Source organism: Hetaerina americana, unplaced genomic scaffold (genome assembly GCF_022747635.1).
Source record: "Hetaerina americana unplaced genomic scaffold, ioHetAmer1.1.p SCAF_10, whole genome shotgun sequence".
In the NCBI taxonomy this organism is placed as follows: Eukaryota; Metazoa; Arthropoda; class Insecta; order Odonata; family Calopterygidae; genus Hetaerina; species Hetaerina americana.
Window position 1 is genome coordinate 73427276 of NW_027286070.1, and position 24118 is coordinate 73451393.

At 35.8% G+C, this 24118-nt stretch overlaps 1 protein-coding gene across 1 annotated transcript in view; it reads left to right on the plus strand.

Annotated features, from left to right (window-relative positions):
* Positions 1–24118, plus strand: part of LOC139700368 (cilia- and flagella-associated protein 44) — a 53990-nt gene that overhangs the window by 15196 nt on the left and 14676 nt on the right. The window contains exons 6-20 of the mRNA XM_071599008.1: positions 401–551; positions 2405–2589; positions 4605–4847; positions 4965–5528; positions 8663–8933; positions 9987–10206; positions 10960–11251; positions 13651–13814; positions 14325–14543; positions 14635–14742; positions 18209–18401; positions 19075–19263; positions 19343–19519; positions 22664–22902; positions 23112–23355. Of these exons, the coding sequence (XP_071455109.1) occupies positions 401–551; positions 2405–2589; positions 4605–4847; positions 4965–5528; positions 8663–8933; positions 9987–10206; positions 10960–11251; positions 13651–13814; positions 14325–14543; positions 14635–14742; positions 18209–18401; positions 19075–19263; positions 19343–19519; positions 22664–22902; positions 23112–23355 (3459 nt within the window). The remainder of the gene's footprint in view (positions 1–400; positions 552–2404; positions 2590–4604; positions 4848–4964; positions 5529–8662; positions 8934–9986; positions 10207–10959; positions 11252–13650; positions 13815–14324; positions 14544–14634; positions 14743–18208; positions 18402–19074; positions 19264–19342; positions 19520–22663; positions 22903–23111; positions 23356–24118) is intronic.

The following is a 24118-nucleotide window of genomic DNA, read 5'->3' on the forward strand; positions in this document are numbered from 1 at the left end:
TTGGCAAGGGTTAGCGGTATTTCCTCTAGGCAATAAGCATTTAGATCGCATGGTGGGTTTCACAGATTATTACCAGGCTCTTGATGTCTCTATCGATCTATGCTTACAATATGCATATGTGATCAGGCTAGTACCTTTACGTGGAACATGCTTTACTCAGAGCTTCCTGCATGGGTCATTCTGGTTGAGTAATCCTGTGTACACATTTTTGTTAACATTTTCATTGGTAAATTTAGCATGTCCAAATGGACTTAGCTACTGCAACTTTGATGACACTCCAAAATCCCTAATTGAATCTGAAAATAAGGAAAGTGTGACTAAATATCAGCATTTACGTCTTAACTAACACTGTGTGCTCTTTTTCTTCTACTGTTTCTAAGTGACCCCTCTTTTATTTCAGGTGCTGTCTGGCTCTGAATGGGGAAACATGCTACTTTGGAATGGAAATACCATTAAATATGAAATATCAAAAAGGATACCAAAAACTTGCCATGATGGTCCAATAACAATGATTATCTATGATGAAGAATCAGACCGGCTTTTATCAATGGGTTATAAATCAATACTACATCCTTTAAAAAAATTCTTGCACATCAAATAGAAATTATTTAAAAATTATACTCATTTTTATTTTATCAAATGGTTTTTTATTTGCTGGTTTTTGATAATTGGGTATCTATAATTTAATTTTTTTGGTTTTGTTGCCTTGTGATTCTACACTGTGTTTTGACCAGTATAATCCCCCAAAACTAATTACACACTGAGCTATTATTTAGCAAATTAATTAATTGGTTTATGGTAGTCAAAGGATAGAGCTTTGGACTACTGACCGAAGGGCCCGGGTTTGATTCCCAGGCAAACCTCTTTGGGCACCCTCAGCTCCACCCAAGCTGTGTGAATTTCCGGGAACCAGATCTTCCTGTGAAGCCAAAATGGTGCATGGGAAGAAACTGGCCCCCCACCCTAATGTGAAAATTTCACATGCAGTATAGCACTTAGCACTGGGTGAACTCTACCACCACCTATCAAACCAATACTTGGGTTTATCAATGTGTTTAAGTAATTGATTTATATCAGTTAAGAGATTGGTCAAAGGAAGTGTATGGATTTCATAGCTTGTAGATTTTGAAACCGATTCCCGCATACCTTTGAGGATGAACAAATTCACCCAAATAATATTATGTCATATTAGTTTGTGAGGTATCATGATTCAATTGAATTTGAAGCCTTTCCAGGTGTGAAGATAAACACTTATTGTATTCATTTAATCATGTATTTATTTCAAGAGTCAGTTTGGACATAAATAGTTGAGGTGGAGAAACTAATTCCCTTGATTCCATAGAATTCATAGAGGCTTCTAGGAATGAAAGTGGATGCGGGCACTAGTGAAGTTAATTATGGATATATAATTCTGGTGATAAAATATCAGACAAAAACACTGCAAAAATTTTTTTTTTTATTTTTTGGAATTCCATAGGGAAAATGATAAAATCCAGTATATGAGTACAGTATGCCACCCAAAGAGACAGTGTTTTAAATATATTACCCGTACAAAATGTTATTTATCATGCCACTGTTAACCTGGGAGATTCATGTTCATCATTTTGCCACTAAATTGAGTACATTTTGCCTTCAATTCAGTTTTTCAAAGCAAACCATTTATCAAGTTGTAATAAATACTATGGTGAATTTGAGGCACTTTGGTGAATATTATCCACAAATTACTATTGGTTCTCCTATCTGGGGTGCACATGATCTAAGAATTTTCAAGGCACAAAAAAGTGTTGCTAGAATTTTTGCAGAAATTTCTCCGTGATCATCTCCTTCAGCCCTTATAAGAATCATTCAAGGTTCTAGCCTTACCGTGCATAAAGAAAGTACTGATTCAAAGAGTTTTAGTAAGTTGTACTTTGATTTGCAATATAGTTTTTGCCCGATTTAGTCTACTTATTTTTTGGGACTGATCATGTGTACAATAGTATTAATCTGGGGAAACAATAATTCAATCCCTAAATATTTTGCAATCCATAATAACTCCATATGAAAGAAAAATGACATGCACCTGTGTCAAATTAATCTGAAAAGTACCTCCAGTGGACCAAAAGAGATGAGTATGAGACTTATAAACTTCCCAAGACTGTAAGATATGCTTGCATTATCACATGTAACTTGTAATGTAACTTGAAGAAACTCCTACTCTATTAGTGAATATCTAAATGATACTATATTGTGGTGACCATTGTATATGTAATGCATTGTGTATGTGTTTAGATCCATTTGTAAATTTTTGACCTATCATATTCTTGGTGGAGTTAATATTGGATGAATGAATACTCATTTTATTAATCTCAAGAAGAAACTCAAGTTATGCTGAATTGATGAAGTCAGTTAATTACATCCGTAGGTATGGATGGTTGTGTAAAGATATGGGCATATGGACCAGTCCATAAAACAGAGATGTCTGATGATATGTACACTGTTGGCTGTTTACCTATCGAAGAATTTGAAATGAGAAATAATTCTGCTGAATTTCTATCGGCTGAAAGACAATATCCAAGTGATCCAGAAAGTAAATCATGGATAGTCCAGGTAGTTATTGACTGGTTTACTACTGTGGTGAATAATTTTTCTATCAACTGACTCATCAGCGGTACGAGTGGTTTGAATATAAGGAGAAAATCAAGTGGATATGAATGCTAGATTATTTAGATTTTGAGAAAAAATATGCTCATTCTGCAAATAATCTTAATTTGGACTTTATGGAGAGAAATTTAAGTAAAATTCCTGAACTAAATCTAATTTACAGTATTCAAGGTTTGTCTTGGTGATGGCCTCTGTAGTTTGCTGAGTAACTTTGTCTAATTGTTTCCCAGCTTTATAATGTGTCAAACCCAACTATCCTTGGGAAAGTTGTGGTTAAGCTAAAAAGTAAAGTTAAAATTCAGGACATGTAGAGGACTTACTATTGCCAGCATGTATTATAATTTGTTTTATGCCCCATAATCATTCCTTAGTTTCCTATCAACCATCTTCCTCTTTGTTAACTTTGTATCCAGTCATGCTTTTCTTTTACCTTTAAGGTATCCAGTATTTATAAACATGTTCTTCCTCCTTGTCACTTTTCATCAACTCTCCCATTGAACATACATTTCATTAATCAATGAAATCCTGTATTTATATAATGCAATATGATTGTGAAAATCTATATTTATTAATTTAATTGATTAATGTTTTCATCATTGTATAGAGACCATTTATGTTCCCCCTATCCATTGATAATGCTTTTACGTTTTATTCTTCAGATTTACTCTTTATGCATAGAAGTCACTTGTGGATATGAATCAAGCTCTGCTTTTGTTTTGTGGTAATTTAAGTTTGTATTTAAAGCATTATTAAGTATTGCTTAGGTCCATGTGCAATAAACCCTATAGAGCCCACTGCAGACCTCTTTTTCAAAGCCTTGGCATCTTAACTGTCCCTAGTGTTTTTATTTATAATTCGATAATTTTTGTAAAAAAGAACATGCATCTATTCCCATCAAATAATGGCACACACGCCTATGGGACTAGGACAAGAAATCATCTGTGTGTAGTGACTGCTAGCATGACAATGATGTCCAAGGGACCTCGTTCTCTGTGCATCCAAATATTCAACAGGCTTCCCATTAGTTTAAAAAATGAGAAATCACTCTCTATATTTAAAAATAAGTTATATATGTACTTAAATGAAAAATGTTTTTACAGTGTGAACGACTACTTCAATTCTGGGTAATTCTAATTTTATATCGTGTAAATCCTTAACTACGAGTATATGTGTAGGTGTAATTTTATTTTATTCTCTGGCTAGTAATCCAGTTACTGTACTTCTTGACGTACCCTATACGATTACATAATTGTATGATATTTTGTACCATACTATGTACTTGTCAATTGGGGGAAAAAAAACTAACTAAAAAAACTAACATTAAAATATGGTTCCATGTTGCTTCTGGAAATTACCATGGCATAGGTTGACTTGTGGGGCAACAGTTTTTCCGCCAGTTCTGAAGGTATCTTCAGGTCAAAGTGATCTTTGTTGCAATTCGGCCGCTACATACAGGAGACTTTGAAGATCACTTCGACCTAAACACCCCTATAGGATTGGGGGCAAAACTGCCAACCTTTGCAACAGTAATTCCTGGAAGCAGCATGAAACATCCATCGGATAGAAGTCGAGGAAGCTTAAAGATTAATTTTCATTGAAATATTATTGTACTAGGCTGCTTGTGCTCATTTTCATTTTTGCAATTTGATGTTGTGTGATTGATCAACTTTTCATTTTGAAAAGTGTTTGAAAGCCTTTAAGTATTTATGTATCACTATTTGTTTCCTTAGGATAACTGCTGTTATTAATATTAAATTTAAGTATTTAATTAACAGAGGAATTAGGTAATTATTAAGAGTACAGACAACTTCAATCAAAATTAGAAATGACCACTGATTTAATAGTTGAATTTAATTGGGAACAAAGATTAAATTCCAGTTAATCTATCATTTGGAAATGATTTTGAAAGACAAGAGTGCTCACTTTTTTACAGTGGATCTTTTTGCATCTCCTTTGAACAGGATGCTAAAGGAGCCTTATGGAGAATGTTTCTTAGTTTCTCAGCCCGGTGTACCGCAAAAGAGTGTCTTTTCCGTGGTCCAGCTGGGAAAATAGTTGGAATGGCCTGCTCCCCCACTGGCAGTCTAATAGCTGTGCTCAGTGAGGAGGGTGGCCTGTATATATATGACTGGGTAGCTCGGCAGCTCCGTGGTTACAAAATGTTCCCCGGGAGAGGTTCTAGTTTACTGTGGATTCCTATGAAGGTATGACTTCCTATGGAGATAGAAACAAAACTTTGTCTGCCAGTCTCTTAAAACTGAATGAAAGCAATTGAAAACTCAATTTTTTTTTTTAATCAGAACAACTTTTTGTGCCCTCAGGTAGATTTAAGAGGTGGAACTCTAATCTTGGGATTTGCTAATGGCATTATTCGAGTTGTTTCCATCTGCTTGGAAATTCTTGGAAGTAAATCATCCAACCTGTACGGAAGCATGGAAACATTTACTGAGGAAATGAAGAAGAAATTGTCGGCATTGGAACAAAATAGAGAGATCATTGGCAGTGTCCAGAGCATTAGCAGTGTGGGAAGCAGTGAGGATATGGCTGGAAGAGTGAGGGGGAAAAGCTTTTGGGTTGGCCGATCCACAAAACTGATGTCATTGAAAGCAGCAGAAGTTGTCAAAGCTTTGGATGATGATGTCCATGATGTGCAGTATGGGTTGGAGAAAGTAGACTTTGTTGTATTGCAGATTGTTCGGCCCCATACCAAAGCTCTCACAGTTCTTTCGCACAACCCCAACTGCAGCTTACTAATGTCCGGAAGTCATGATAGGACAGTTTTTCTATTTGATTTTTCAAGGGTAGATAGAGTTATCAAAATGAATCCCATTGGATTTGTAAATGTTCCAAGTGAAGTGATGCACATCAGCTGGAAACCATGCATGGTAATTTTCATTATCGTCATGTATTCGTAATGATTTCCAACTGTATGGTACGTATTCTCATCGAGTGCTGTTGTATACCCGCTTATGTGGAGGACTTATTATTACAGCATATAGGTTTTTCACTTAAGAATTTCAATTATGCTGTGAATGAAAGACTCCTATACTGTAATACATAGGTTTCCAATTCCCATGATGCTGTAGTTTTTCAAATGCAGCCTAAAAGCTGTAATGAGTTGAATGTGTGGACACTGTAATTTTACAGATGTTGACTGTCGCCACGGTTGAGCATGAAATGAATATCTTCAATAACTTCATGAAATGAAGAACACAATGTATAATAGAAGTATATACTAATAGTTAATACGTGTTCCCTGTTTTCTTCTCTCCAATGGTTCCCCAAAATGATTCATTGTCAGCAAGAATCTTGCCTGTTAACTGGCGTGGAGAGTTATTACAGTACTACTAATTTCAATGCTTGGGTATCATCATCTGGTACAAATTCCTCAAGATGCAGTCTATTTATATACCATTCTTGTGATAGAAGAGTGGTGACTCTCATACTGGCACTCCATCCAGGCTTGGGTTTGAATCCTGGCTGTGTCTAATATTTTTCAGTGGTATCTCCATCCCTACTTGAGGTGCTTTGTGGAGGGCACTTTGAGTGAGTACGCTGTCCGTCAGATGGGACAGTTAAACTGCGGACCCCTTGGTGCCCTTCTTTAAGAGAAGGCTAATGCCGACGCCAGGTTTCTCTCCACCCTTCATCCTTTCCTGTCCATAATCCCTAATGGCGCCAATGACCTCAGCTGTCGGTCGCTTCCCCTGAAAACTGCTGCTAACTGTGGGAGAAGTGGTGGTTCCCCCCTCCCCTCCCTCTCTCACCCACTCCTTCCCCCACATGAATGGTATATAAATTGACCGCAACCTGAGTAATTTGTACCTGATGATGACGCCTAAGCATCGAAACTAGTAGAACCAAAATAAAGATCAGGCGAAAAATACATTTTGTTTTTCATGAAATGAACATGAACTTCCACAAAGTTGAGCGAGAAGTCATTGAATCTTGCTTAACTCATAAAATGCTTCACATGGACTATTATCCATTATTTCCTTATAATTGAGAGAAGTTCATGCAATTGTTTCATTATACCCTGTCAGGTGACTTCTATTTTAGTTGATACTCCACCATTGCTTACAACTTATTCCTTTCCCTGAGTATGGACATGTCTTTGATTGTAATTGCCTCATGAGGATTGGGTTTAATTCTATTTTCAGTGGATATAATGTGAACCAGGAATCTCCTTTCTTTAAGCCTGCTCTAATACTCATTTTATTTAATGTTATCTCCTCAGCAAAAGTCACCACAATATCACCAATCTCTCATCATACTATTCTATACTCTTGCCTCATCTCCTGTGCTAATACTTGCCATCAGCTCTCAAATAAGGAGTTTTCTTTTATCCCTCAGGGAAACAGCTTGTTGTTCACTGTAATATACCCTATTTAGGATAAAGATCAAAATAATTTCCTATTGGTATACCCTAATAGTTAATACGTGTTCCCTGTTTTCTCCTCTCCAATGGTTCCCCAAAATGATTCATTGTCAGCAAGAATCTTTCCAGTTAACTGACGTGGAGAGTTATCTTGTTTATTTTTCCCTTCCATTCCAGATTGGCTATCATTTCAACTTTTGAGTCTATCTTGAAGTCAAGCAAAGAGTGGTCTCAAAAACTTCTCTAGGCTTCATGCTTGCCATCAAATAGCTCCAATCAGTGAAGATGGAACCATGAGTATCAATCATTTAATCACAGCTGCTATGCTGTTCATAGAGTCATTTCATTGTGATGGTCTTTCTTCTCGCAGGCATTGCATTTCAAATTCTTAGTAGGGTATGTGGGAGAAACATTCCGTGGATTCTTTCACCCTGTCCACATCTCTGACTCGTGTTTCCTTGTTACGTACTGAGTGGTTTCACTGCATCTCATATATACTGCTAGGACTCTGCTCTTCCAGTGAATGCCTGTCTTATTTCAGTGTTTATTCAATTTGGTCCCCCACCTCTCTCAATGTCAGTTCTTGCTTTGTATTTCCTTTAATTATCACACATTTTGAAGAGCCATAGTCAGGGTCAAATCAAATATCATTTAAAGGATGCCTGGCAGATTAGGTTATTTTATTAATTTAATTAGATTATCACCCTTAAAATCATCAGTGGTTCAATCTCTGAGGTGTTCATCTTCTATAGATGCATATCGACAACTAAAACCCAATCTGCTTCCGTCTCCCTGCTGGACCTCTTTCATTTCATACATATGTAAATAAATGTAACTTAAATGTTAATATTAATTAACCTTCCCTAACGATAATCATCAAACTTAGTTTTCAGTAGTTGGAATTCTGATTGGTAGTTGCATGCTTTTCCTCCTAATCTAAAACTAATATATTTATCTTTTAAATTTATTTAATCTATTTAAAAATAATATATATATCTTTTATCACCGGTAATAGTGTGGTCAATTCTCCATTTTGAAAGAAAGCTGCACTGCTGCTGTTGGCGTTTCTGAGAAGGTCATATTATTGCCTTTAATGTATTATTCGATCAAACATTGGTGTACTATTTATCACCATATTGCTGCCATGTATAATAATAAAACTAGACATTGAAAGATTATGTTATTTTTACTTTAGGATATTTCGCGCATTCATTTCAAATATCTTAAGTAAAATAAAAAATTCATTTTTCAAATTACTAGATGCACATAAATAATGTGCTAGATAATACAGGAATGTGTTTGATTTCATGTTACATGTTGCAAGCCGCGGTGGGGGAACGTCCTGGTTGGCCAATCCAAGGGTTGTGGGTTCGATTCCCGCCTGGGTGGGTTTCCCCCCACATAGGGCTTGGGTGTTTGTAATTGTCTCCATTGTTCTCACTATCAATAGTTCAATGTAAAGGGCAAAAAGTGCTGTTTGCGGACTAATGCTAATTAAATAAATATATAAATAAATTGAAGAGTAAAATTCCTTTTTGAATTTTTAGGTGAGGAGTTTCATGAAGCGTGTGAATTAATTCCTCTTGGAGCAATAACCATTAGGTCAAAGGTATTAATTTAAATTCTGTTTTTTTTCCATAGTTCAATGAGGTGCTAGTTTGCTGCTCTAATGGCTTCTTCTTAGAGTTAAAACTGCCTCCCAGTGAGACCCATGACACAACGGTATCATATGAACTGACACAAGTTGAACAGAAATCATGTGTATTCAAAAGTGTCAAGTCTCAGATCCTTAGAGATCAATACTTAAAGAAAAGAGAAGAAGAGAAAGCAAGGAAGAGAGAGGCCAAGCAGGAAGAATTGGAAGGGATGCGTGAAAGGGGCAGATATGATGTAGACCCTGAAACATATTTGGGTAAGTACTCCTTGTGCTCTTTTTTTCACATTCGATTTCCACATAAATTAGCCTTTGGCAGCATTTATTCTTGTTTTTTTTTAATTGCACAAGCTTATTCTGGAGGCTCTCATTGGTCCTTTGTTTAAAATTGACAGGTTTTTAAGAATAAAAATTTTATTTATCTGGACACTTCTGATGCCCCTTCTATCCCTCAGACCCTAATGAGAGCTTCAAATCCGATTCCCTGAGTGCCAAACAACCATAGTTCACTCAGCACCCATGCCTAGGGTGGGATTTGAACTCATGCCCTTCATCGCCTGAGAATGGACAGCACACAACTATTTTTATGTCTTTTAATGGCTCATGTTTATGTCTTTTAATGCTCCTGCCGGCCTCAGTGGCGGTGGGGTAACGTCCTCGCCTAACAACCCAAAGGTCACGGGTTCGATTCCCGCCTAGGTGGATTTCCCTCCATCTAGGGCTTGGTTGTATGTGATTGTCTGCAATGTAATGTCTGTAATGTAGGGTTAGGTGGAAGAAGGGACTATTAGTCTCAACCTCGCCCAATTAAGTCGATAAATAAATAAATAAAATAAATAAATGTTTCAGTGTGCTGAACAATATGTCTCAAACCTGGGATCCTGTCCTGTTTATGTAATTATTCTAATTCACCTTCCTATATTTATTTGCACTTAATGGTTTGGCCTTTTACATGTAGGCTATTATCATTTGGTGGTCTACCATTTGAAGTAGGTTTTTATATAGAAAAAAAACTAAACACTCCTACATTTCTTAGTGTTTCCTAACAAAACACAACTGGTCACCACAGTTCTGCAATAAATCCTTCTTCATTCCATGTCCATTGCACCTCCCTTCATTCCTTCTTGAAACCTACAAATCAAAATAATACTCTGATTATATTTTATATTCCTCTTGAGCTACCTTGTACCTCCATGATCAAATTTTAGCAGTGAAATTTCATGAAAATTCCCCAGTAACGTTATTTTTTTAATGAATACATTATCATGTACTTTTAATTGTGCAATATGGCTTTTTTCATTATGTTTTCAGTTGACTCGGAAGAAGAGGAAGAACTGGAGCCATTGCACATCCCTGAAGAACCAAGTCCCATACTGTTTGGTTTCTACACGGAATCCGGCAGTGTTCTGTTATCTCTTGGGGGCTATGATGCTGGCTATCTTTATGAATATGATTTGGAGACTCCAGATCCTATTTCACACTCTGTCATAGAAGGTGATGAGGATTCAGAAGTACACTGTTATATTTTTTCGTGAGTGAAGTATATTTTCGTTGAGATTTGTTAGTGTTTTTTCCTGTGATTCAAGGGCATTTATCATCAATTCATCTTTCTGTCATCATTCTTAAGTTTCAGTGCCAGCATTTCCTTCTCACAACCTTCTTGATAGCTCTAAAGTTGTAGGCTATAGCCTTCAAATTGATAGAGTTGACTCCTGCAATAATTTTTGTCAAAGTAGTAGAGATTTAATATTGTTAAAAAAATCACTCTCTTGTTTATTAATTACTTTCATCAGTGACTTCTGGAATTGATACCTTACATATAAGTATGTATTCAACTAGGTGTTTGGTGTTGTAAAATCTAATGTTTTTTGTTATTTTTGTAAATTTATTTTCAAGGTTCCATTGATGTACATGGGACTATGAAAATTATAAATTTTTCAAGATAGGTAAAACATTGAAGAAAATGATAAAAGATTTAATAAATTAGGCCAAGGAATATTCTTTTGAAGAAATCAATCGCCATAAGTAATTATCAGTCCAGAGATTTATTTTCTCTAGCTCTTCGCTCCGTTCTCCCCTGAGCTGTTACAAATTTAAACTAAGGATCATTTAATTCAAACCCTTCCTCAGTATTACTGTTCTTTTATAATAAATGAATAATTTATTTCACAATGTGATACGCCAAAATATGAACGCCTAGGATAGTTTTATTTCTCAGGGTACCACTTAGAATGCATGTAAATTTGTTTATTTTTATCTAAATTCTTTTCAACTTTTGTTTCAGACCTGACCAAAAATACCTCTTATTTGGAATGGCGAATGGCATTATAAGGGTCAACCACGTTACATCAGCAAATCCAATGGATTTCTCAGATTATTTGCTCTTGCCCATGCATGATTCAGCCATGGGTACCATACGAAAGTTGTGCTTCAGTCCTGATGGAACAACGCTCTTTAGCTGCGGAGATGATGGAAATTTTTTTTCATATAATTTTAATTCATTCCAAGAGCCGGAGGGCAGGCGCAGAAGTGAAACGCTCACCAACCTTCATCTGTTTAAAAAACTGTCTTTTGTGGTAAGAAACTGCAGTAGACGGTTAACAGAATTGATTTGAATTCAATCAGCTTTTCCAAAAAGTAATGTGATCTCAAGAAAGTTTGTTACCCTATTGAGTGGAAAGTACATTTATCTCTTGAAATGTAATTGAATAATTGACTTTGTAATTCCACACACTTTTGTGTGGAATTACAAAGTCAATTATTTCATTACATTTCAATATGTTATGCAAATTCCACAAAGTTACACCTGAGACAACAAATTTTACATTTATCTCTTTGTTTGTTGAAAAGTCAACTCATTGCCAAATGAGTAAATCTATGTTTGATTTAATCAGTTTTTTTATCCTAATCATTTGGAATGTGAAGTTGATAAACAGGCAGGGTTGCTGAGAGTATACGTTATGTTATGAGCCATGATTCATTTTATCAACATGAATCACAAATTTCATGCTTTTCGTTTTCATCATTCTTTCTTTCTTGACCAATAATGGCATCACCACTGCCGGCCTTTGAGGGTGGCAATGGCACCGGGCATCCAGGGCCCTGCCGAGGCCTCATGGATGTCAATTACCAATATGTTATGAATCATGATCATGTGAGAGATTTTGTGACTTCGCGAGGGCCTCACAGAAAAAGCCATGGAATGCACGGCTAGGATTTCCGCTGATCACATTGTTACCGCTCCCGCAACATTATAACCACGTCAGGCCCCGCGCAGTGGCAGCTGCACAAGGCCCTGCTCACCAGTAAGGTTGCCTCTTACCACCCCTACCTTCTCTTCAATCCCTACCATGTCCCCTTGTGGTATTTCCATTAAGCACCTCAAAAGATTATTTACCGATATAATTTGTAGAAGTGTATTCTAATATTGATTTTTACTTGGTATATCTATTTTTACCCAGAATAACTTATTACTATCATATATCTCCCCAGAATAAGTTATTTTAAGATGGTCAGATAGATAGATAAGCATCTTTATTAGGGCAAAATTGAGACCACAAAGTCCCTTCTTCCATTAGCCCTTGTAGTTGAATTAAATAAGTTGAGTAAAGTGCCAAATAGCCATGGTATTTGAGGGCGGTTGATTGAAAAAGCTGAAAAATCAAATATATATAGGTGTATAAGTGATGGGGTACGGTGGCCTTGTTTTCAGAGGTACATTATATATGTCTCAAATTAATCCTTTGCTGAAGTCTCTTTGGTTTTCTTGCCATTTCATTGATCCATTCCATTTACCATTCTCAAGAATTGAAGGTAAAAGTTAAAAGTTGGTTCCTTGCACTTCTGATACCTCTTTTTATGCAGCCAAGTCAACAGTGAAGGTTTTTATGCACATGATCAGTTGCAAAATTTATGCCGATTCTGTTTCCTTGCCTCTTGGCATAGTTGGGGAGTAAGTGTTCAAAATTATTTATCAGAAATTATTGCTCCCATTGCATGAAATGCATAGATATATGAAGAGGAAAAACAGGCCCTCTGATTCTAACTTATATTCCGGACTAATTACAATTATGGGGTTCAGCACACACCTGTCTTTGGATGCTATCCACCACCACCACAGCTCCTTGCAGATAATAACCAATGGTGTACATGGTAGCTCGGAAGAACATCTGACTTTCATGAACAGTGAGTGGCATGTGGGCTGCTTGAGATGGCCTTTGAGAGGACCCAGTCGCCCCAACCTCTGTTCCTCCTTTTCTCACCTCCCAAAGAGTTAACAAATCAAGGTCACTGACCTCTACTACTCCCAAATATTCAGCGCTGATGGCTTCTCTTCACACCTTTGAACACTAAGTGTCTATTTAATGGGCATTCAGACAATGTTTGTAAATAATGTTTACAGCTAAATTAGGTTAGGACTCCAATTTTTAAAGAATCTTTGTGAAGGAAATGAAAATATTGGTATGATTGTCAGTAGGAAAGGCATGGACAGTTGCCGGCTCTGGTTGTACTAATATGGAGGCAATGTTTTGGGAGAATCATCATAGTGAAATTAAACAATGATAAGTTACTCAAGTAATGTACTTGAGTATGGCAGGGAAAACTTTTCTAATAGATTAGAGGCCTGCTGCTGCATACAATAAGTCAAGATGGGAAAGTATGTGAGTGATTAGGAGGGGAGAGAATTACTATTGCTGATGGTTAATCTGCCCACTGGATAACCTGGCATCACATAATTGGAATTTTATTGTATGTACTTCAAATTTTGATCCATCTCCAATTTAAATGTTCAAGCAAGATGAATTCAAAGGAAAACCTTCATATTCCTGGCCATATAATTTTAATGACATATGTTATTATGAGCCTTAAAATTTAACACCTTATTTATTACGTTCATTCACATATGAAAATTAGCCCAGGGTTCCCTCCTCTCATTTTGTAATCTGATTCCATCATCTTCATTTCTTCACGTTAGCCAGGCGTGGAAGATATTTTGGATGAGAATTTCTTTCCGAGCTTAGAGGAGTGTAAGCAAAAGGAGGAGGAGGAAAAAAGGAGAGAATCAATGGATAAACACAAAGTGGAAATGTTAGCAGTGGTCAACCAACTTCGGGGACATTTCAAGTCAATCAAAGAAAGGTAAGTAAATAGGATAGGTACGTATGCCTATTTCTTAAGATATTACATGCAAGCTGTAATTCTCCCTGGTACTCATGGATGAAATATTTGGCAAAAGTGAATGGATTATATATGAGTGGATTCTGATTCATAATGTATTGAATTCTTGAATTTTGATGACTAAGGCTTTTGAGACCTCATGTGAAGCATATACAGGCGAACATTTTCAGAAAAATAACCGTAAAAAACCTTCATTTGGTGGAATTTAACCGAAAATATTAAGCAGATGATTATGTAATAATAAATTTGATAATGAATTACATTAAAATAAATGCCCACTTTAGTCAATAGGCCATGTTTAAAAATGATTATGCTTAAGATATTTAAGATTTAGAGAATTGTACAATTTATGGTTTAAATGAATTTTGATTGCTATAAGCACAGGCACTTCTTGGACTGTTGTAATATATCTTATTATCTTTGATAAATTTTGAAATCTTTCTCAGGAAACATCCAATATTTGTATTTCAGAAATGCCACCCTGCCAAAGTCACAACAGTTTTCCCCTCTAGACTTTGAATTTCACCCAGAAGTAACAAAATTAGCCGAAAACTATAACAATGAGCAAATGGATATATTACATAGGAAGTATGCATGGGATATGGAAAAGAGTAGGCTTGCATGGGATAAAATTGCAAGCTGCTACAAAAATTGCTTGGCTTCATCTGATCTTAAAATAAGTGGATTTAGGTCAGTGTTTGAGATTTCAGTTATTTACTTGATCATTGATTTGAGTTAAAATGTTAAGATTTTCATAAGTGTTTGATGCTTTTGACAACAGGAATAACATTACATTGGAAGGATATCGGTATAAATCATTGACAAAAGACTTCCATGAAAGTCATGAACAAACCCTTCAGAAACTGGGTCAAGAACAACTGGATCTCAGGTAAGCTGATTGTGGAAAGAATATGTACTCACAATTTATCCATTTTTGTTGAATGGCAGGAGTAGGAATTTTAAAAAAACCTACTTGGCTGCTTATCTGAAATGGTATTTAAATTCTATACAAGTTTTAACCCTTTTTTGGGCTTTTATCCACTAATATTCTCACAGAAATAACTACCAAATTCCTCAATAGAACAATTGGTGATCTTTGACACTAATACAATACAATTAGGAGCCTCTTAAATAAATACTTTTGCCCTGAAATTCACTCTAATCTCAGACTTGGGAGGTCTTTCAAGAGCAAACCAGCAAAGTCCTTGGCTCGGCTCAAATTTTGTTTTTATCATTAGCTTGTGTGATTTGGCCTCTCCCTACCTTTCTTTGATTTCATATTTCCTATATTCTTCCACTTACTCTGAAAATGCTTCCTTACCAATCACTCTGTCAACTACAGTTCTCAATTCAAAGGTTGGTTTGAGAGGTGAGGACAGAGCCCTAAGGTTAGTGAAATCACACTTAAGGATAATGAGGCCATTTCCTTTCCCTGTGCTACCTGCCATTTCCCAAGAAGATCTGGTGCCAAAAAAAAAGAACAGCTTGGCTGAAGCTTGGATGTCTAAAGCTATTAAGAATTGAACTCAACCCCTCTGGTCAGGAGATGGATGCTTTAAATCATTCTTCAACCATCCCCCCCCCACCCAATCATTATTACGAGCCAATGTAGATGTTACATTATCCTGGCTGGTGTTGTTGGTTTGGTGGATAGTATCATAGAACAATGTTGTCCAAAATGCAGATCAAGGGTATGTTTTAGTTGGCATTTCAAGGGTTATTTGCCTTCTTTGATCAAAGATCTAAGAATCTCTAAATTCATCCTGCTTGTAACCTCTAAGATGGTTAGTAGATCTCCTCGTGACTTAAAATGCAAAGCACCTCATGAGCTAGTAAGCCCATCCCTGACCTTGTGAAATCAAATATGAATTTATAATTCTATGATAATGAGCTATTCAATGACAAATTAAGAATTGCAATTCAATTGCTGTGAGCTCACCGGCTGAAGGCCATAGGAAGGTTTTGTTGCATTATGCACTCAGTAGGTCGAGTACCTGAATGTTCGTGTAAGTACAGCTGTTGTATAGGGGCATACTCTGAGATTTTCATTGGATGGGTGCATTTAATGTTGAATGACCACAAAAAAGGTGTAGCAAAAAATAGTGTTGATTCTTATTTGGTTTAAAGATGCGTTTTCAGTAAAATCCGAATGAAGGTAATGTTGTCTCAGTGAAAATAACAAACCTGTTGAAGGTACAACTTCAATTACTGTTTTTTGATCATGTGTGCATGAAATTGTAAGGCATTCACAAATATTCTTTTTACTGACAAAATAATTTCATACAGAGAGTCTTAAGTTTTAGTTTAATTTTATTTTATTGCTGAAGTTATTTTTTTAAATTCTGCACCCAGTGTTTGCGGATAAGAACATTTATTCCTCCATAGATGAAGGATATTGTAGTGTAGCAATTGTAATTATTTATATTATGTAATTCTATCCAAAAAGAATGATTCACGTGGAAGTTTCATGGTGTCAAATGAAAAATGTTGCCACATAAGGAGATGACCACTAGGTGAAGGTGTTAATGGAGGCAGGCTGCACTGGTAGTATCTTAAGCTGGCTCCGTGTGTTTTCCTTTGGAGGGGTATGTTTGGCAGGAGTTATTTAGATGGAAGAGGGTGTAATATTGATGTTGCTTTCAATCATAGCATGCTGCCTCCCCAAATGCTGTTGTTGGAATTAACATGCATGATAGAACCATTTACTGGTATGACTGTACAGTGGGAAGCAACATAATAAACGTTTGATAACACTGTCAACTATGGAATTTGGCATAGTGGCTGGATGATGGCATCTCTTCAAAGAAGCAGTGCATGCCGCCATTCATGCTAAAAACATGGTCTCAAGTCCACTTAACACAGTTCCCTTAAAACAGCTCCCATGATGCTGAAACTGGCTGAGCATAGTGTGTGGTCCTTGTTTTGATAATCCCATTCCATGTGTTCAATTCATTAAATCAAATATTGGATATATAGATTTATTCACCATGGAACAATACATAATTGTATGGGCTTCATTAAGATTCAATTACATCTATAGTTGCATTAACATGCATACAAATTCATAGGAATAATAAAGTACCAGAAATATATGAGTATTAAAGATTAAAAAAACAGATTTGCCTGCATTGGGTCTTTCTATGTACTCTTGGACGCTTTAAAAAACATTATTTTCCAGGAAATTTTTCAACATTTTTTTAAAAATTTATTTTCTTGATATATATATATACAGGGAATAGTCATGATTTTCTGATATTTGAAATACTTCCTCAAGGATTGTGAATTTATAATACTTCTGAATTACAATAGTTAGCAAGATTTTTTAAAAGAAATAGGACTAAGCATAATTGTTTACTATATTATTCCATTTGGAACCTCCAGCTTAACTTGCTGTCTATTTATAAACCCAATAAGGTGGTATGTTCTAACTCAGAAATCAAGTAGTTTCCTATTTCTACAGAAATATTTGACTGAAGGTCTCTATTACTGAATATCAAGTAAACTCTTTTCATTGCATTTAGTTGTAAATTATTTACATTCAGCCATTGAGCGACTGAATTCACAATAGCATACATATCTATTTCCAATTGAGGTGATAAAGTATGTCCTGCTATTAGACTTATGTCATCTGTATAGAGCACCATGTTATTATTCTCTAGTGAGATATGGCTTTCTCAATGTCATTCACATACCTCAGCAAAAGCAAAGGCCCTAATACGGAACCTTGTGGAACACCACATTTAAGAGTTTTCATGGTTGATTTATAGGTAGCACCATTTTTTCTGACAATTTCTTCAAACTGTTTCCTGTTTTTCAAAAAAGATGTAAGTCAGAGATGAGCTACTTTTATGATACCATAATGTCCTAGTTTAGTTAAAAGAATGCTAGATTTTACAGAATCAATGGCTTAAGGGCTTTTGATAGATCCATATTTACCCCTATAACATGCTTTTTATAACTTATAGCTTCGGCAATTTCAGTTACATAATCACTGCATGCAGTTTCTACACTTTTATTTTTTTGCGAAACCATGCAGTGACTGAGAAAGAACCTAATTTTTTATGAGGAATTTTAATTTTCTTTCTTCCATCAATTTTTCTAGTATTTTTGTAATACATGAAGCTAGTGAGATTGATCTGTAATCATTCAGTTGGTCTTTGGCTCCCTTTTTATGTAGTGGAATAACTTTAGTTACTTTTAATTTTTCAGGAACTTTCCCAGTTAGAAACAATTCATAAGCTATATTTGTAATAGGTGAAGTGAAAGATTCTTGACAAAGTTTTATCAAATAATTTGATATGCCATCATATCCATTGGATTTTTTAGTTTCTTAATTCCTGATTATGTACCAAAAGGTCTCAAGAGAGAGATGCCACTCTTCCTAAAGCAGTAAAAAATCTAATGCCGACTTTTTCAACATTTGAATCGATAATGAGAGCATTCGCACCTCCGGGAAATATAGACTATACTAAAATGGGAATCAGAGCAATGCGAATAATGGAAAAATATGTGACTCACCAGCAGAAAATAGATCAGAGGAGCTTAGAGGTATGTATTGAACCCATTCTCCTAATCTTTTGGTGGTTACCATTGCCACCACTTCAATGAGGAAAAATGTTTAGCTTTCAACTTTTGAAACACTACTCTAATTTGTAATACTTTAAACAGTGGTCAAAAGTATTTCATAAGTCCACAGAAGTTTAGGACAATTTCTAAGAAAGTGATTTAAAAAATGCTTATTTATCCTAAATTATTTTTGTTGAAATTGTTCCATAAACCCTCTGGATATGTGAGGTGTGTTTGAAGGTAGATACCAAAAAACATGTCATGATAAATTTATTGAGAACAATAAACTTCAATCTCAACTTTATGCTTTTGTTGAAATTTAAGAATTTTTCTACTCAGCTGTTGAATTTTACTATGCATAATATTTTTTCCATGATAAATATTATAAGAAGATAATAATAATATTCTAAATATTCATTGAAATATTTACTTAAAGACTTCCATGGTGTAGATTCTACGATCTCTGCACTCTTAATCTATTTTTCACCATGCTCCTTGACTAGGGTGGATTTCATTCCCACCTGCCGGCTTCTTCAGGTTGAAAGTTCACCTTCCGAGTTTACTGGAAATGCCGGCAAAACTCCTTTAACTTCATTCATTTTGCATGTCATTGAATGCAGCAGTTTTAAATAAAATATTTGAATTATTCATGCAGTGGGATATTCTGCTGAAAAGCAAACCCAGTGAAAATGAAAATGACAAAGCAGACATGAAGTCAATTGCTGATGCCAAACTCACAATTGGCGACTACAGGTTGAAAACAAGCACTAATTATCGCGTACCATCCCACCTTCGGGTTACAGCCATAAAAAAGTATGACCAGATATTGAAAACTTATTTGGAGGTAATTATTTTGATTTTAATGGTTCCTTTTATGTTCATTATTACCCATATTTATTAATTATGTATGTTATTTCCTACAGATACATGAAACTAAGAAAAAGTTCAACGATGAAATACACAGGCTTCTTGAAGTGAAAGATTCATTGTGTTACTTCTTAAGGCATCTAATAACTCTCATTGAGGACTCGATGAAAGGAGTTGAAGACCCGTCGGAGAGTCAACAAAGTGATCTTTATTTTAAAGCAAGAGTTTTGAAGGTTAGTTCCTCATGACATACAAAGTTATCTCATACATCATACTTGTATACTACATCAGATTGAAAATGGATTGAGATTAACTTTGTTCAATAGCCCTCCCAGAAATTTGCCGAAAAATAACCATCTGCCTGCATATACCATATACATACTGAATGTTTGCTTAAGGTGCAAATTAATTCTTCAGAGGATCAGAGGAGAGAGTCCAAACTGAAATTTGCCAAAAACAGAATGCTATACACACTTCATAAAAAATCCATACGCCAATTATCATTTCTACCTTATTTAGTAGTAAACTTCTCCTCCTTAGGGGTTTGTCTCTTTTGGTTTAAGAAAATTCGCACTGATTTCTTGAAAGTAATAATAATAGTATATTTATCAAATGTACTAACCTGTCCAATAAACAAGCAAACTGAGGCCATAAAAACTTTATTTTACAAAATTCTACATTCTGAGTCTACATTGATTTTGTCCCCTTCAAAGTACTCTCCATAGGGTGCAATGCACTTATTCCATTTTCTTTTCCACTGTTTAAAGAACCCTTGGAAGTCCTCGGATGTTTGACTCTTTAGTTTTCTCGTCGTTCCTTGCTTTGTTGTGTCCACATCTTCCCAGTGATGTCCCCTCATCGAATTTTTGCATTTTGGGAATAGGAAAAAGTCACAGGGGACGAGATCTGGCAAATAAAGAAGATGATCTACGATCAAGGTGATTGAATTTTTTGTCAGAAACTGGCAAAGAATCAACTGGCCGCTTGGGCACGATTTTTGCACACTTTGTTTTAACCCAAATGTTTGGTTAAACTAGTGTACACTGTTGATTTTTCTTAATTCAGTTCATCAGATATCATTCAGGCAGTTTTTCGACGATCGTTAAGGACAAGGGAGCGCACACGACCAATGTTGTCGTCAAAAAAGGTGGTTGAAGGTCGTCCCGGCCTTGCATCATCCGTGACGTCCTGTCAGCCATCTTTGAAATACTTAATCCATTTGAAAACGATGTTTTCTTCAAAGCATTATCGCAGTAAACAGCTGTCGAAATTTCAGCAATTTTTTGATAACTTTTACCGCACTTCACCAAAAACTTGATGTTCATTTCTTGCTCTGTAATTTCGTCAATTTCCATTTTCGACCAACAGTAAAAACATTGACAACGGAAACTAACATAACTGACACCATTTGCACAGCTCAACAATCCGCCAAGCACAGACGTCTCGTTGGGCCTCAGACAACTAGCGCCGCTAGTGGGCTAAGGGGCTATACAGTGTGCGTCATTGATGCCAGATTGCACCAGTTTGCGTATATTTTGGGCAGACCATGTCTGAATATACATAATACCCTCAATATTGTGTTAAACTCATAGTTTCCATCGTAGGCATGTGCACTGGAGTGAAAGGCTCACAGAACATCATGCACACCCCATCTTGTAGAGCAAGAGCAAATGCACTTGTGGCTGACATACAGGCTTTCTTATTTGGGTTCCTTTGCTTCCTTTGTACAAATGACTCAATGGCAGGATAGTCGTATAAAATGACGGTGAATGTCGCTACCAGACTGAAAATCTTTGAATATGCATAATAAAAGGAAACAAAAAGAGCCAAGCGAAACATACTGTTCGATAAACATCCTGATAAGCCCACACATGGAAATTTATTTCAAAACATGGGAACACATTGGCTATCGAAGGAGCTGGCAATCGCCTTAGTGAGAGCCATGGGACTGAAGTATTAAGCCAATGTCTTAGCATGTCAATGCGGTGTTGTAAACACACTTGGACGCCTTGCTTCCAAGGGATGGGCACGAGCTACAGCTAGACTTAGTCTGATCGGCTTTAGCTGGAGACATTAGGTCATCTCCTATCTGACTTTGGCTATCATTCAAAATCCATGTACATTCATAGGTTTAACACAGCCTTGTGAGTTTTGTATAACTGCCTTTGACACCATAATGGCATAACGCTGCCCTCTGCTCCTGGAAAAATCGAGTCCTTTGATGGTGAACTATAAATATAAGATGTGGTGGAATAACTCATTTTCCTCCACCACAAGGCAGTTGAGAGTCAGTCAGACAAAGGGGAGGGGACCATATGATGCCATGGCAATTATGAGCGTTTTAATTGAAATAGTTGGGGATTTGGTTATCCCACCAAATCCATTGATTCAACATTTGAATCGAATCCTTAAATAAAACCTTCGGAACCCATTTTCTGACTTTGCTGGTTGGATACATCATGTGCTTACACAACCATGTTGTGTTGTAACAGCACACCTTAGTTGCATCTATTTTTGTTGACTGTTAACACATCTGTAAATTATTAAGAGAATAGGCATACATTGAAGAGTGTTATCAATCTATTGCTAAATTATTAAGCTAGGAAACTTTTGTCATCATATTCAGATTAGTAAATAAAAGACATGGGAGTGTGTGGCATCCATTCAAAAATCAATTCCTGAGAGTGCATTGGTTACATTAATATTTATGAACACTTATCAATCCATAACATTTATCCAAAATGCCATGCATCTAGGTACCTTTATTTTAGTTGCATGCTTATGCCGTATATTAGCATGTCCCTAATGATACTTAGTGGAGCTACTCAGCCTTTCTCTAACTGTCGGTTGGGTGGTTTACTGGCTAACACATGTTATTAGTTCAATATGCCGTTTAATTTTGTACTTCATAGTAATTTCAATATTATCATGTTTTTTTTTAATTCCTTTTAATGACTTCAACTCCTACTCAGCGCTCACAATTTGAATAACCCTTTGCAGTAAAATAATTTGGCAAATTATTTAATAAATGAGAAAATTCCACCTAAAGTTGAAAATATTATTTGGTCTTTAACGATACAAGTATCAGCATGTACCGAACAGGGTGGATGTAATCAATAATGATTATAATAAGTAAAATGGAGTGACCGTCATATAGTGATCCTTACAAAGTTTGTTTTGAATTTATAAATGATCACTGTTCGTGAAATGTCATTTACGTACGTGAAAATTAAAAGCCCTGTATAAAATGGTGCAATGTAAATACTGGTCGATATTAAGTGTAAATTGCTAGAGAAGGAAAGTCCACTCTAAAACATTTTTAATTACTCTAAAACATTTTTTTATCGTGAAAATATCAATTCTTTTCATTTCTCTAGGAAATATTGGATAAACAGGGAAAAAACCCTGAACAAACGAAAGAAGAATCTGATTACAAACATCAGGGACTGAGCAAAATGTTAGCCAGGCATGTGGACTGGGTCCATGACTGCAGAGGTGAGCTGTCGCTCAGTGCAGATGTGGTAGTTCTTACCAGAAAGGATCTTGAGAGTGCTGCTTCATCAAATACGATCAATACACCTTGGGAGGGAGACCTGCTGTTCATTAAAAGAATGACGTGAGTTTCCAATTGCACATCCTAGTTTCCAATCATGCTTAAGTGCAGTGCTTTAGTTTGGCTTTTACTGTGAGGGAGAATGCTAAAAATGATGAGCAATCATTTTGGAATATATATCGGATATTATTAATCAGCAGAAAAAAATTAGTCATGGTGAAAATCACAAAAACATAATTTAGGTAATCATGAAGTGCTTTGTAATTTGCCAGGAATATATATAATATTGGCATTATACTTGATACTGCCCATAAGGAGATTGATTTGTTTGATGCTGAAATTCAAGTATTGAACAATCAGAGAAGTGATTTGGACTTGAAATTAAAATATTTGGAGCAGTTTCTGATCACACTTTTGGAGGAACTTTTCATAATCAAGAACTTTGAAGCCATGGAAGAGCAGCTGGCTGAGAAAGTGCAGGATAAACTGCAGGAAAGAAATGAAATGCAGGAAAAGGTATGTATTTCTCTCTTGTGTTTTTCAGTTGCTCTGTTTTGAATTTAAGAGTTATTTACTCTCTGTCTTATGTCTTCTCCAACTCATCAAATTCACAATAAATACTCCTATACACGGCTGTGTTTGTATCAAATACATGTGGTGTCTCACATAGTGATGTCTTGACTTGCCAACATAACCATTATATTGCCAGCAGAACTTTTTTGTCTCCATTCTGCCAATCATTACTTTTCCTTCTCCTGTTTGTACTTTTCAACATACTCTGTTCAATCTTTCTGCAGTTTTTTCTTGAAAAACATTGCCAGGAATCATCTATTTCTGGTGTATTTTCCTTTTCTGCCAGATTTAAGTACAGTTTATCCTCAAACATGTATTCATACCAATTTGTGCTGAATTTTGTATTGAAGATTTTCAACATTACCGTATTTTCCCATCGATAATGCACACCCAAAACTTGGTGGTTATCATGAATTTCTATAGATACTGCACGCTCAGGGCTTCATAGTTATCTTGAATGAGTATAGAAGCCAAAATTTAAAAAAATCTATGTATAGACATTTTTACAACACACTATATATAATTTTTAGGGGCATATATATATATATATATATTCAAACACGAAATACCGCCTAACGGCGAATAAATACTCATATATACAGAAACAGATTTAAGGAAAAGGGATAGGAACACATATAAAGGACGAACACAATAGAGGTGGGGAATGCGGAATCGAACGGATCACAAGAGTAAAAATATTTCGTTG